The sequence below is a fragment of the Falco punctatus genome, assembly GCF_963210335.1.
Source record: "Falco punctatus genome assembly, chromosome: 2".
Taxonomy (NCBI): Eukaryota; Metazoa; Chordata; class Aves; order Falconiformes; family Falconidae; genus Falco; species Falco punctatus.
This window is the reverse complement of record NC_137581.1, coordinates 32,240,584-32,254,793: the sequence shown is the minus strand read 5'-3', so window position 1 is coordinate 32,254,793 and position 14,210 is coordinate 32,240,584. Positions and strand designations below refer to the sequence as shown.

The 14,210-nt window shown below is 37.3% G+C and overlaps 1 protein-coding gene across 2 annotated transcripts in view; it reads left to right on the top strand.

The window, feature by feature from the left end:
- Positions 1 to 14,210, top strand: part of COG3 (component of oligomeric golgi complex 3) — a 33,538-nt gene that overhangs the window by 3,853 nt on the left and 15,475 nt on the right. For both annotated transcript variants that reach the window (XR_013926233.1, XM_080376769.1), the window contains exons 3-14: positions 356 to 417; positions 2,127 to 2,292; positions 3,034 to 3,108; positions 3,228 to 3,320; positions 3,638 to 3,763; positions 5,968 to 6,048; positions 6,251 to 6,294; positions 6,502 to 6,628; positions 7,115 to 7,206; positions 9,622 to 9,761; positions 11,017 to 11,177; positions 13,619 to 13,724. Coding sequence is in view for 1 of the 2 variants with exons in the window: in XM_080376769.1 (XP_080232895.1) it covers positions 356 to 417; positions 2,127 to 2,292; positions 3,034 to 3,108; positions 3,228 to 3,320; positions 3,638 to 3,763; positions 5,968 to 6,048; positions 6,251 to 6,294; positions 6,502 to 6,628; positions 7,115 to 7,206; positions 9,622 to 9,761; positions 11,017 to 11,177; positions 13,619 to 13,724 (1,273 nt within the window). In the remaining variant the exon portion in view is untranslated. The remainder of the gene's footprint in view (positions 1 to 355; positions 418 to 2,126; positions 2,293 to 3,033; positions 3,109 to 3,227; positions 3,321 to 3,637; positions 3,764 to 5,967; positions 6,049 to 6,250; positions 6,295 to 6,501; positions 6,629 to 7,114; positions 7,207 to 9,621; positions 9,762 to 11,016; positions 11,178 to 13,618; positions 13,725 to 14,210) is intronic.

The window sequence follows — 14,210 nt, the reverse complement described above, 5'->3', positions numbered from 1 at the left end:
TTCTGATTTTGATTGGAGTCCTATGTGAGCGTAAGGCACCCCTTCAGTAAGATGGTGTTGCTCATAATATAGAATAATGTTGTGCCCCCTCGCCCCGTTCTAATGTGACAGCCTTGTTCTTGTGCAAATAAAAAGGGATGAAATTCAGTCTTTCCCATTTTGATTTAGTGGAGGAATAGAATAGCGTTATTTTGGTTGGAAGGGACCTACAATGATGTTTCCTTGATTAATAATTAGGTTCTGAAACAGCTCTGTTTTTTAAAAAAGCTCATTTTCATTTCATAGATCTGATTTATTTTTTTTTAATTGATTGCATGTGATATCTGTATTGTTCACACCATAAAATCTCTTCTAGTTCTTCTCCTGGTTTGCTCAGGTACAAACACAGATGGATCAAGATGAAGGTGCCAAGTATAGGTACGTGTTCTTCCTCAGTTCCTTTCACTGTAAGCAATTTCAGCCTTGAAGGACTTTATCTTATCCATATAGTGTCAGCTTGCATTTGGATTCATCTGGCAGGGAATAGGCGAATGTGTAGGAACAGCTGAAGCTTTCCAAGGCAGTATGCCCCACTCGCATCCTGAAGGCTATTGCCCTTGTGGAAGAGCAGTTAAAAGGGGTGCAGATTTCCTTCTTAACTGCCCAGTATATTAAGACAAATTGAAATTAGTTTTGACTTGCAGATAGGGCTGTAGACAAAGGCAGTTTAAGAGCTTTCATACACCTTTTCAACTGCCGCTGCTATTGGAATGGCACCTTCTGTGGGCGAGACTCTGTAAGCAGGTGTGGCTGGTAGTCATTTCTGCTTTCACCATTCAGTCCACCAGTGACTATGGCCATGATTCTCTATCTGCATTCCCTGCATTCCTTGGCACTTTGCTCAACTCCAGTTTTGAGACTGGGTGTTCTCATCTATTTTTGTCTAACTGACTTTTCAGTCAGGCTTGGAAGAACCCCTTCCCACTGACTTTTGCAGTTACCTCTCAAGAGTCTGAAGTACAGCTGAATGGCTTAGCCAAATCTGCTGGCGGCTTTTATGGAAACTGGCTTGTGGTTTGAGACTTTACAAACTTGCGCCTGGTCACAAAGAGATGCTGCTGTATTCTCCTCTTCTGATTTTCTCTGCTTTTCTTTGATCTGTCTCTTCATCTCTTGCTCTGACATTTGAGGATGTGACATTTCTTAAAATTAGAGGTTTAGGCATATACTAAGCCCATGATCAGATCATTAACGACCTAAAAAGGGTAGCACGCTTGCACTTTGTCAGTTGACACGTTCATAATAGTGCGCACAGATACCTAAGTGTGCCATGGATGCAGAATGGTTTGTAGGATGGCCAATAGGGTCTTGCAGGAGACCAGAGGAGCAGGAGGAGAATAAGGAAGTTCTTTGCCTGTTGTGCACTAAAGGGTTGCAAATTACTACGGAAAATTGTGATTTTACTTGCTTTGTATTTTACATGCTTTCTATGTGATAAAGTAGAGCTCAGAAGTTTTTGCTGACATCCAAGAGTAATTAATTTTAAATTATGTTTTGGTCAAGTTGAATGCTTGACTTATATTTAGTGATCATTTAGAGTTTATATCTGCATTGAGCCTTAGACAAACTTGGTGACATTAGATACTGCATCTATTTCGTTTAAGCCTCTTTCAATCCTCATAGTCAGTTTTGAATCCTTTGGGTAATTTCAGCTCACTTAGGAGAGTAAAAGTAATTTCTAAATGGAAAAGTGTATGGAAGAGGAGACCCAAATTAACACCCTGTTGGAAGCAAGGCAGGTAGAATTTGCCTGCTAGCAGTAGCCTGCAGTAGTCATGATGTTTGCGCTGTTTAGACAGTATCCATGTGCTCTAGACTAGCTGTGGTGCATGTTGCTACTTTCTGGGTACGTTTGCTATGAGGAATGTCAGGGAAATGGAGTTAACTGCAGTGGCTATTCCAAACCCCATAGCTCTGTTATTTCTGCAGGTCACAAAACATCTGCTTGTTGTGCACTCTTGCTTGATGCGAGTGGTCTTCTATTCCTAGAGAGGGAAAGGTAGTGGTAGTGTCCCTTCAGGCAGCTGGATTCGCAAATACAGAAAGTGAAATTTTACTTCTGTTATCTGTTGATTCTCTTTTTCTAGAGAGATGAGGGATTACTTGTCTGGCTTTCAGGAGCAATGTGATGCTATCTTGAACGATGTGAATAGTGCCCTTCAGCACCTGGAGTCACTGCAAAAACAGTATCTTTTTGTATCCACAAAGACAGGAACGCTGCATGAGGCCTGTGAACAACTTTTGAAAGAGCAGGTAATCTTTGATGGGAGGATTACTGGAAACTTCTAAGGTACCATAAGTCAAAACTAGTGGGCTGTGGTGACAATCCCTCCATTTGCTTTGGACCTTGCGTTTGGTGTGTTTCACCTGCAGCTAGGGTGTTAGGCTCTGTGCAGTAAAACGTTCAGTATGTGTTGATACACAGTTTAAGCAAGAAGGATGGCTAGCTGAGGGGAGCTTTTGTAATTGATGCCTGACAAATGCAAACTTTTTTGAGGTTAACAATTCATGTCACTTACAAAAGTATTTTGAGCTGGCTATAGCAAGAAGAAAGATTTTTGTACAAAAGTTATGAGCTTATTTCCCAATACTTTCTTTCTCATTAGCTGCTCCGACAGTGATGTAACGAACATGTCTTTTTAGCATGACTGGATAAGGGAGAGTGGCTCCAATCCTGAAATATAGGATTTCTACCATTCTCTGTAATACCAATGATAGCGTTGCTGTTTGTATGCAACAACATCTGTGGAATGCTGACAAACACGTAGGAATATGCTTTTAAATACACTATTGAGAGTAATGTGTCTTTCTCTGGTAAGAGAGAGCAAGAGAGCACTGTTGTGGTCTGCATCTTTTGTTGTACTTAGTTGCAAGTTATCTAGAGCTAGTTAACAGTGGTGTGTGCTGAGAGCTGAAAGGGAGGCTAAATAATTTTATATATATTTATACTACTTGCTAGGTTGCTGATTTTCTTTTATTTTCTTTTTTTAATAGTCAGAACTTGTTGACCTGGCTGAAAACATCCAGCAGAAACTTTCTTATTTTAATGAGCTGGAAAACATCAACACCGTAAGTATTATGTCACTGTTAATAGTCTTAAAAATGAAAGTGTACTGATCTTTTGAACTTGGTCGCCAACACTAAGTTACTTGGATTCCTTACAATGATCTTTGTCTTGTTTTCCAAAGAAATTGAATTCCCCTACGCTGTCTGTGAACAGTGAAGGATTCATTCCCATGCTGGCTAAGCTTGATGATTGTATTGCATATATTTCATCGCATGTAAGTAATACTGTCTTGGTTTTGGTTAAATCTTAATAGTTTCAAAACTATGTATTCATACCATGTGTGTGGTGATTTTTTTTCCCTTATGAAATGTTCCCTCTGCTAAATACAGTAAGAAAGCAAAAAATGACTGTTTATAAAACCTAAGAATTTTTTAATGAATATACTTAATATTCTGCTTACATTTTATAAAATACTGCTTTCATTTTGTACAAAATAGTATTTCTAGCTAGTAAAAAGAGTATTTTAAGTTTTGATAAATTTTCAACTCTCTTATTGTTTGTATTTAAAATGGATTCTTTAATTTCTTTCAGCCAAATTTTAAAGACTATCCTGTATATTTGATTAAGTTTAAACAATGCCTTTCTAAAGCTATGCACCTTATCAAGACATACACTGTGAATACCCTACAGAACCTCACAAGCCAGTTAATGAAAAGGGTAAGGTGAATCAGTAAGTGGTAACTTGAGCTGTACTGTAATGTCTGTTGTAACACTATACAGTTTTCTTCTATTTTTTTGAGGGTGGGAGCCATCAGCAGTTTTCTGTGAAAATACATCAGTCCTGTACCACAGTGTTTGTGTAGATTGGCTAAGTTTCAGCTGAATCTGACAGAGACCTAGTGATCCAAAAGATTTAAAAATAGTAATAATTAAAAAATCCTGGAAATTGAAGAAGGTGAAGTAGGTGAACAGTAACCTCAGTGAAGGCCAGGGGTGGATAAACAACTGTTAGAGAGGCAACAACCAGCTGGGCAGACAGCATGTTTTCCTGAACTAATTTGTGCCTTGTATCTCCGAGTCAGCTGCAGTGCACGCTGCTATCTCCGTTGCCAAATGGTGAGGGTGCACAAGAGAAGTACAGGTACTGCGGGGGTCTGTGTTGGAAATGGATTGTTAGAGACAGAGAGGTTGCAGGGAATACTTGAGAAAGTGTACAGGCTCTGGGTGTCGTAGGATGAAAACTGTTAAAGCACAACTCTTGAGTTCATGACATGACTCTTTCAGTATTATATTCCAGTATTTTTAGGTGCTCTTGATCATCTAAATATTTCTTTTTGATAAGCATGCGGTGCTTTCTGTAGCTGCAGAGAATAACTGTGACAGGCTCTTGCTAGTTTTGGCAGTATCTTTTGGCTGGTTTTAAAATGTTGACACTGATGTTGGAGAGTCACAAGGGAAGAGTTAGGTGCTTTCCTCCCACTCACTACAGTAGGATTGAGGCATGAAGGTGAATAGGGAGGTTTTTCGGTCTTATTAAAATGTTAATAGTCTTGTGCTGGAGTATTTTGGCAAAGGAGAAAAGAGAGGGGAATGTCTCTTTCCACCCAATTTCCTCCTTTCTCCATTTAATTGTTGTTTGCCTTGTGCTCAGTCTGGTTACAGGCAAACTTCTTGTCATGAGGGATAACCAGTGAAATTGAAAGATGCTAGAGCTGAGAACTGACAGACCTAAAAGAAGGGGATTTTAGACAATATGCATGGAAACTTTCTAAAGAATACTCCTGGAGTGAAGATCTTGGTTAAGTGCCATTGATCGTTTTTCATGTTTGGTACAAAAGTAGTTTATATTTTTAAAACATTATTGTAACATGGTTTAATGCCAGTGGATTGCCATGACTGAGCTGAATTCAAGCAGAACTGAACATCTCTGATAATAAGTGTATCTACAGAGAGAAGTGAAACCTTATTTCTGGATTTGAATTGCTGTTTAACAGTTTTAAAGTCAGGAAGGAGACCTCTTTTAGGAGTCAGATGACCTCCTCCCCACCTACATGGGGGTTTTGTGAATGTTTTGCATATTTCTCTGAAACAGCTGATACCTGCTTCTGCTAGAAGTGCAGTACTGGTCTTAGTTGTTATCAAGCACTGAGATTTCCTACTGCAACACCACAAAAGGTCTTGTTATGACTGGAAAGGGACTGATGAGATCTAGATGTCCTTTGTTACTGCTCACATGCGAGTGTTTGGGGATTTTGATCTGTGTAGAAGGATGATCAAGTTGCTCGCAGGAATGAAAGTAGGAGGGTGGGGAAGGTGGAAGAGTTTTCCTGTCCCCACCATGTTTCAAAGGAAAGCCATCTGCTTTTTTTGTCATCAGCAGGGATAAGGGGAAGAAAGCCTGGTGGCTAAATTGGGTCTCTGCTCTGCTTCCTTAGTGCTAGAATTTGTCTTAAGTTCAAGCTGTCTGCCCAGCTAAGCTGGGGAACTGTGTCAACACTTGACCTTCCAGCTGAAGCTTAAATGCAAGCTGAAATTTAGCTTCTCTGCCCTGGGACTGGAAGGTAAAAGGCAAATTTTGCTACACTTTAGTACTACAGATTAAGGAGCAACAATCAGTACTACTATGTCCTGGGAAAATTTTTGCTTTTAATGGAGAATTCCATAATTACTGAAAGTGTTACTTTTGCTATAGAAGCCGTTGGTTGAAACTTTTGTTTTGGGTTTTGTTCTTCCATCTGGCTTTATCCAAGTTCTGAAATAAGCATGCCTTTCTAGCCGGAAAGCGGCAAAGAGCTGTTCCACTAGCAATATAAGCATAAAGAACCAATACCCAGTTTTAGAGCCTAATTATCTCAGCCATTAAATACTAAAGCCAAATATAGTATTTTCCTTTTTAATTAATTACTTATCTCTTCTTTCAGGATCCTTCAGCTGTGCCAAATTCTGACAATGCCTTCACACTGTTTTATGTAAAATTCAGAGCAGCTGCTCCCAAAGTCAGAGTAAGTAGGCTGGTAACTGTTAAACAGGAAGCTGTGAATATGGTGTTTGAATTTATTAGTAGTATAAATGCAAGGATTGCATATTGTGCAAGTGTGAATGTCCAAAGATTGCATATTGTATCCATGGAAATATACTGCAAACTGTTTTCCAATTATTAAAAAAAATAATTTGCTGGTAATGCTCTTTTCTTTTTTTGAGTAGACTCTTATTGAACAAGTAGAGCAAAGATCTGAAAAAATGCCAGAGTGAGTATGTTTACATAATTTATTTTCAAAAATTTTAAGTTTTGAAAATCCTTATTTTTGTTTAAATACTCTTTAACACATTACTTGTTTAAAAGAAAGTTTTTAAAATTGAAATTATGTAGACCTAAAAGAGGGTATGAGAATTAATTTTGTGTTTACTAGAAAATGAGCTTAAGGGTGTAGTTACTGTTTTAATTTCTTGGCTAGGTATCAACAAGTTCTCAATGAAATCCATCAGTGTTACCTTGATCAGAGGGAGCTTTTGCTTGGTCCAAGTATCGCTAGCACTGTTACAGAATTAACCAGTCAGAACAACAGAGATCATTGTGCTCTGGTAGGTAGCCACGTGTTGTGGTTTTTTTGTTATGTTTTAATCCTCCTTCCCCCAGGTAAACTGTACTTACTTACTTCAGTAACTTACATGCAGAATTGTCACTCTTGTGGTTTTGAATCATTAAAATTTTACTGGTATTTTCAAGTAATTCATATTTTGTGGAAAGTTGTTCTGTAAAAACTCTGCTCTGCTACAGACCTCACAAGGAGATATTTGCAAAAGCATAAAATGTGGTTACTTAAATTTATTCAGAAATTAAAAGGGACAGAAGATGCACAATGAGCTTTTATTTGATTAGTAACATCTTTTCCTACTTGATCCCAATAATTCTGAATTTCAAAAACCTTCAATTTAATCACAGCTGTAGTACTACTAATAATACAGTGTATAATGGTATAACATATAATAATGTCTGTAGTACATCCTGTGGTATTAATGCAGCAAAAATAATTTAATAATAAGGTATTTGTATTTCTGTGAATACAGGTACGAAGTGGTTGTGCCTTTATGGTCCATGTATGCCAGGATGAACATCAGCTTTACAATGAGTTCTTCACAAAACCAACACCAAAACTGGAGTAGGTGGTACATGCTGGTTTTGTTTTCCTGCACGTTTTATTTACTATGCTTTAATATAGCAGACAATGTTATATGGCAAATAGGATTGTATTTAAGCGGTTTGATAAGAACCAACAAGAAAAAAAACCTTAATAATTTTGTGTCAGAATTTGATGTTTGTTTTCTTTTTTCTTCACGCAAAGCTCATAGTTTATGTTCTCCATAAATAATCTGAGTGATGTAAATGCTCTGTAGATGGCCTGAAAGAGAAAGACACACAGTTGCTTTGGAAATAGCTGCAGAAGTTTACAGTGCTAGAGCTCCCAGCTGTTTTTGTACTGCCTGTATGCCAATGATTTGCAGTCATTTGCAGAAGCGCTTTTCATTTACTTCAGTGTAAAATTAAGCTGATGAACTCCACCCATTTTTCATCAAGGATTTAGTGTTAGTGAACTGCCTTTACTGTCAAGAAATACTTGCATGTGCCTGTATGTGGGCTGAATGGAAGGCAAGGTATTGGACACCTGACAAGAACAGTATCTGTATCTGCTCTCCCTAGATCTAGAAGAGGGACAGGTTGTTGTCTTCACATGGTAATAAAGTAATAAAAGTATTGTAAGTTTTTTACGACATACCTGTAATATTAGAGCAACTGAGTAATGATGCTCCATCCCCAATTTGCCAGTATGTTTTAATATCGATATTTTATTTTGAAATGTGGGCAGGTCATGTTCCCTTGCCATGAAGTTCATAAATAAAGTATATTCCTGTTAATATAACAGAGACACTGGTTTTGAGTGTTGTATTATTGTAAAATGAAGTGCAGCTTGAGTTGAATAAGTGCGACGTGGAAAAAATACTGCCCACTACTGTCCCCATCCTCTAAAGCTAAAGGAAAACCATAAATACATAAAGTCTCACTAGAAATAAGCCATAGTCCCAGAGTAGTAGCAGTCTTTCTCCTTTCTGAGGAATTGAGGTCTTGTGTGGGACATGCTTAGGATTTGATGTGACCTAACTAAATTGGCTTAAGAACCAATTTTGCTATCTCAGTCCAAATCCTGAAGTAAACATCCCTAATTAAAATCAGTGTGAGATGTTGTTCAGACAGAAATTTTGTCACTGTTGCCCTTCACATCAAGAATGAGAATAGGCTTCTGATTATTTTTGAATCTTGATGGAAAGTAGTTACCATCTTTCATTAGAACTTTTTTCCCTTTTTTGCCTACATCTAAATAAAATAATTTGAGGAAAATGTTTCGTATAGTAACTACTTTATTAGGTTTTTCTTAGCTACTTGATGAATAGCCTCATTTTTTTCTGAAGTGATGTGAGTCTCTGAAGACATAATAGCTGTGTCTCTGTACAGATAAAAGAGTTTACCAAAAATCTAGGCAAAAGTAGAGATCTGAGGTTGACTGTTGTATTTAATAATAAGGCTGTTGAAAGTTTCTCCTTTGTTTCTGCTTTTAACATGGAGAGTTATTGTTTTATCAAGTTGCTTGTAAAGCTATAGAATACAACAGAAGAGGCAGATTCAAAATGTTTCTTCTCTGAGCATTTTTTGTCCACACTCGGAAAGGAACTGTTGTTCTATGGTCAGATATTCTTCACGAATCAGAAAAAAAATACATATATAGTGCAATAAACTCAACAACTGCACCACGCTGTAAATACTTACATGTTCTTAGTGTTATTATTTCCAAGTCTAACTGGGGAGTTACTGTAATTTTCAGTTACTGACAACAGCTTTATTGGCTAATCTGTGATCAGTGAACAGAGCACTATGAATGGCAGATATGTCTGGAATGAATGCTGGTAGTGTCTTAACAAAGATATGCATCACTTTGAACAGGAAGGAAAAAATACCGTGCGGTATCTGGTGGTGTTTCATATTGCATTGATACTGTGTTAGATTGGAAAGTGTGCCCTGCAACGCCAGAAGTTGTTACAGAAAAGGTTACCAGGCTTCTCCTGTGTCTGTCTGATTCTAATAAGCTATTGAGTACTTGGAATCAGAAGAGCCTTTTCTCAAAGGGAAACTGGGAGTATGATTCTGAGCTCAGCAGGAGCGTTTCTTTATATAAAAGCCAGGTAACCAGTATGCAGTGTCTTCCCTTTGTGACAGACTGAGTTGTTGTTTTTTTAGTTGTTTTTTTTTGTTGTTGTTATTTTAAAATTAATTAAAAACCATACCACCATTCTAAGCATTTGGTATCCTATGTCTTTTAAACGGCTTTGTAGGAAACCAGGGGTTCATGTTATAAACACTTCTTAAATCCTTTCTTAAGTCTTCAATGATACTGTGTTGCATTGTTTTCTCACCCTGGTCTTAAAATTTTTTGCCATAAAATAATTTGCATTTGCGGTAAAATTTTATTTTGGTATTGCAGGATTCTGAAAGTGCTTTGCTTTGTTTTATTTTTTCCTTATAGTGAACTCTTGGAGAAGTTATGTCTTTCACTGTATGATGTCCTGAGGCCAATGATCATCCATGTCATTCACTTAGAGACACTTTCCGAACTCTGCGGGATTCTCAAAAATGAGATGCTTGAAGACCATGTACAGAACAATGGTAATTCGTAGATGGAACTTGATTGTTTTTAACTGTCGTCTTAACTGGTAAAATTATTAAATTGTATAGGCAAAAAAATTCCAAGACTTTTTCTCTTTTCTAATGTGTCTTAAACTTGTCACAGATGAGGTAAGGTTATTTTAAATAAATTATGTTTTTTTCATTTATAATAGAAAGGTTTGTATTTATGGGTATGTGTATATCTTCATTTAAATTAATATACTGATGTTATGGAGGCCTATTTTCTCTAGATTCTACAATTGCCAGCAAGCAATCCCCCCAGTGCATATACATGCACCAGGGTTGATTTGAACTTTTCAGATGAATTAATTGCTTTGCTTGGCTCTGCTAATGCATCATTTGTGTAGAGCTCTGCATACATGATGATAAAGCAATGCAAACTTGATTTTTTTCATTCTCCTTGACAGTTTTTCCCAGACTGGAAACTGTAATTTCAGGAGAGGATTTTTGGCAGTTTTTGAGTTTTGGAAGGTTTCAGAGCTCACAGTCTCATAGAAGGGAGTTGGCTATCAGAAAAAAAATGTTCTGTCTTTTCCTTAGTGCGACCAATGCATAATGGAATCATTTCACAGTCTTAACCTTGCACTGAGTGATAAACAGAAATCGTACTTTGTAGCTGGTATATAACACATCTCTGAAGCTGTGCAAATATCATGAAGAATTGCTCATTTTCCTGGAAGTAGAATTGTAATGCTGTTGAGAATGAGGAAAAAATTAGTGACATAATCTTTTGGTTAGTCTTAGGAAGTGACTTTCTACTACTTAAACTCAGGCTGGTACAGTAGTTTTGAAGTTGCATGTGAGCAGCTTTGGATCTTCTGTTCTGGTAGGTAGGTAGATGAGCAAGCTTGTCAACTCCTGACAGTCACACTGCAGGCTTTGTCTGTGATAGAACCAAAGCATGTTGGTTTGGTGTCCAGAAATACCACTTGACACGCCCAGGTCTCAGATAATTAGAATGCTTAATTCTGTCATGCCATCTGATGTTACCAGCGTGAGATCGTATTTTCACAGTCTAATGAAAATTTGGGGAGCTGAAGCAACTACAGTATGGAGTTCAGTAATTCCTTGCTTGTCACAAATTTGTCTGCGTGCCGCTGTTCCAAAAATAGCTGACTTCATCTGCAGCAAGCCAGTTTTGTGATGATTCAACATGTGATGCTTCAAACTTTTGTGTCTACAAGCTTGTTTTGTAATTAAATGAACAAATCTGTGCTTTTGTTTACCTTTTTAGCTGAACAACTGGGTGCATTTGCAGCTGGTGTCAAGCAGATGTTAGAAGATGTACAAGAGCGTCTTGTCTATAGGACACATATTTACATTCAAACTGATATCACAGGCTACAAGCCTGCTCCGGGTGATCTTGCATATCCTGACAAGTTGGAAATGATGGAGGTAAAGCATCTGCTATTTTTGTTGTCCTTGATTTGGTTTTCTTTTTATATGCAGTATATACAATTGTGCAGTATAGTGTTTTGCAAATGGAGTTTTGCAGTTCTTAGGTGTATTTAGTATTAGTGGCGCTATCAAATTGGCACCTGCTGATTAAATTATGACCCTAAACTATATGTCAGAGAACACGTTATGTCAAACCCATTTTAGGGTGATAGTTCTCAGAGTTAACAGTTTTACCTAAACTTAGAAGCATCTAAATTTTCTTGCATAACAGTAAATTTTTATTTACTTTCATAAACAGTAGGTATTACCCGGTGTATTTTCTAGCTGAGCTGGAGCTGAAGAGAAGCTTTATAATAGGCACAGTTAGCTGCAAGTTTGTTTTCAGAATTACTGGTCAACTAGTGCTTGGGACACATGTGTACGCTATGTTCAGACTGTGAGGGTAGACTTGCTTATACCTCTAGGTAATTTAACATGTCAGCAGTGGTTTCCATTAGTCTTTTCAGATTCTTCTCAGTATTAGCCATTTTTGTAGTTATTCCAAGCCCTTTAAGTCAATGTTCCTCTTGAAAGGAATCAAACTAATTCTACTTACTTTAAAGGGTTAATAGTATATCGATGAAAGATTTCACAATGAAACTATTCACAGAAATAAGAAAGTGGCCGATGAAAGACTTGAAATTAGTTTTTCACTAGGGCAAACTGCATTTGATATGCAACAAACAATTTGATATGCAACTGAAAGGTAGTATTGCATGGAAGGGATTAAGCCTGATAAAGATCCCCCCCAAATAATTACTGCCATTCACTTTATAATGAGAGGCCCAAGCTGTCAAATGATTGACTAAGAATGGCAATTCCAACATGGGCTGGCAAGATCCAGATTTTACTGCTCAATTCGGCTTTCCATCTATCTACCACAATAACTGGTTGTGTTTAGAAAATTGTAGGATTTATTTGCAGCTGGCCAGTTGCAAATCTATCATCATAGATAGATGAGCTATTGCTTGACTTCAGAATCAGAGCATTACTTACACAAAATGCAGAAGCTTTATAGCTAGCTAGCTATCCACAATTTTGCTGTGGGCTGGAAGAAATTGACATCTTACAACTGTATCTTGTTCTGTTCAATTCTTGTCTGTAAACAGAAAAACACTGTGGGAAACTTCTTAATACTGAACACTTGCTGCTGTGTCTTTATACATGTCTAGAGCTTTTATTATGCTACAGTTCATGTTTCAGTTTATGCTTTGGTGATTATAAGGTACATTCAAAAGTTTTTGGGAAAGCAGCTACAAATCCTGAAGCTAGTGAGTTTGTAGAACACTTGCCTTTTATACTGCAAGTTTAAGGACTAATAGGCTTTTGAGGAAAATACAAAAAGAGTGATTGAGAAGCCCACCACGCAAAATGTAGCTAAATGTGATCTCCATTCAGAACAACTACAGATCAGAAGTTTTACTAGTATAACTGTTAGGAGTGCAGGCTTGTTTGGTTTGAGTTTTTTTGCTAAAATTGTGTGAATAAACTGGATGAAAAGATTACTGTGAGAACTTTTTAATGTTAGCTATAGCTTCTGTAGGAAGCAATGCAGTTACTTAGTTTATATAAGGCCTTATTTTCTAACTAGGGTTCTACTGCCATTCAGTTAGGAAGAAGAGAGTGCATTTTACAGTTCATTCCAAATTGAGAAGTTACACTGCTTTTCATATGTCCTCATAAGACTCCATTTTTTTGCCTCATTTGAGACTCATTTTGCTACTTGATTGCTTTTAATCCTCAAAACCTTGCTATTTAGAGAGGCCTTCTGTCTGAGTAAATGAATTATTAAAATGTTAAAAGCACAGGGCAGAAATATTTCTTGTGCTGTTCTGCTCAAATATTAATGCAGTTCTTTGCCCACTCTTGCTGCTTCTTGTTGCTTTGAAGCAGACCAAGTAACGAAAAAGGTTGAAGTGTGGAAGTATTCAGTAATGTTAGGGGAAAGTTTTCTGTTGAACTCCTGCAGGGAATAAGCTGGAGAGTACTTTGGGGACATCTGCACATATCACGTATAAGAATAAAGCCATCACAGAAATTATCTGTAATGAAATCCAAGTGAGTGTTGGATTGGGTTCCCTTATTTTGAGCTTCTCTTTCCAGGCGGCTTCACAGGTTATTATTTAGAGATCAGTAAAAACAGGTGAAATGGAAGGAAAGTGCCTTACATAGATCTGTGTGGTATTTGTGAATCTTAAATTGATACTGAAATGTTTCTGCTACTGTTTTGGAAGCATCTGTCTTTTTCTTTTAATGTCTTTGGAACACTGGGAGCTGAGTGTAGCTGACTCTCTTTGCAATTTAGTATGCTTTTCTCTATCATAATCAAAGAAGCGTAATGCTCCTTAATTTAAAGGCAAAAAAAATTTTAAATCTTTGTGGTATATCTTCCTCTGCAGCAAATTGCACAGAGTTTAAAAGAGGAACAGAAGAAGTTGCCATCTGAAGCTTCGTTTTCAGATGTCCGGCTAGAAGATCCTGAGTCATGCAGCTTAGTTAAATCTGGTATGAAATATATCTTGTGTTGTCAAATTAATGCATGAAATTCAGGGAAAGTGAGCGTTAACTTGAACCATCATTGATGGTTGCATGTATCTTAAAGGGTTATTTTCGTAGAGAAATTCATAAGATATTTTGAGAGGTGAACTTTGTCTCAGGGTTCTTAACAACTTTGTTTTGGAATGAGAAACAACTTAATCTTGTCCTTTTGGTGGCAATTCTTTGTGCTGCCAGTAGAACCCCTTCTGTGAAGCAGCTACTTCTGTAACTTGCAGCATCTATTGTACTTTGTATAAAACAGGTTCTGTATTTTCTACTACGAAGTAGCCCTACCATCAAGATGTATATTTAAGGATGCTTCTGTTTCTTAGCTGTGCTAAGATGAGAAGGGTGGTTTGGTGTGTCTTAAAAGAATGCTTGGAGCATCTAGGTAGTGTCTTTGTGTGTGCCTTCACCTGGAAAGGTGACTTTCCTTTAAATGCATTTGCATTT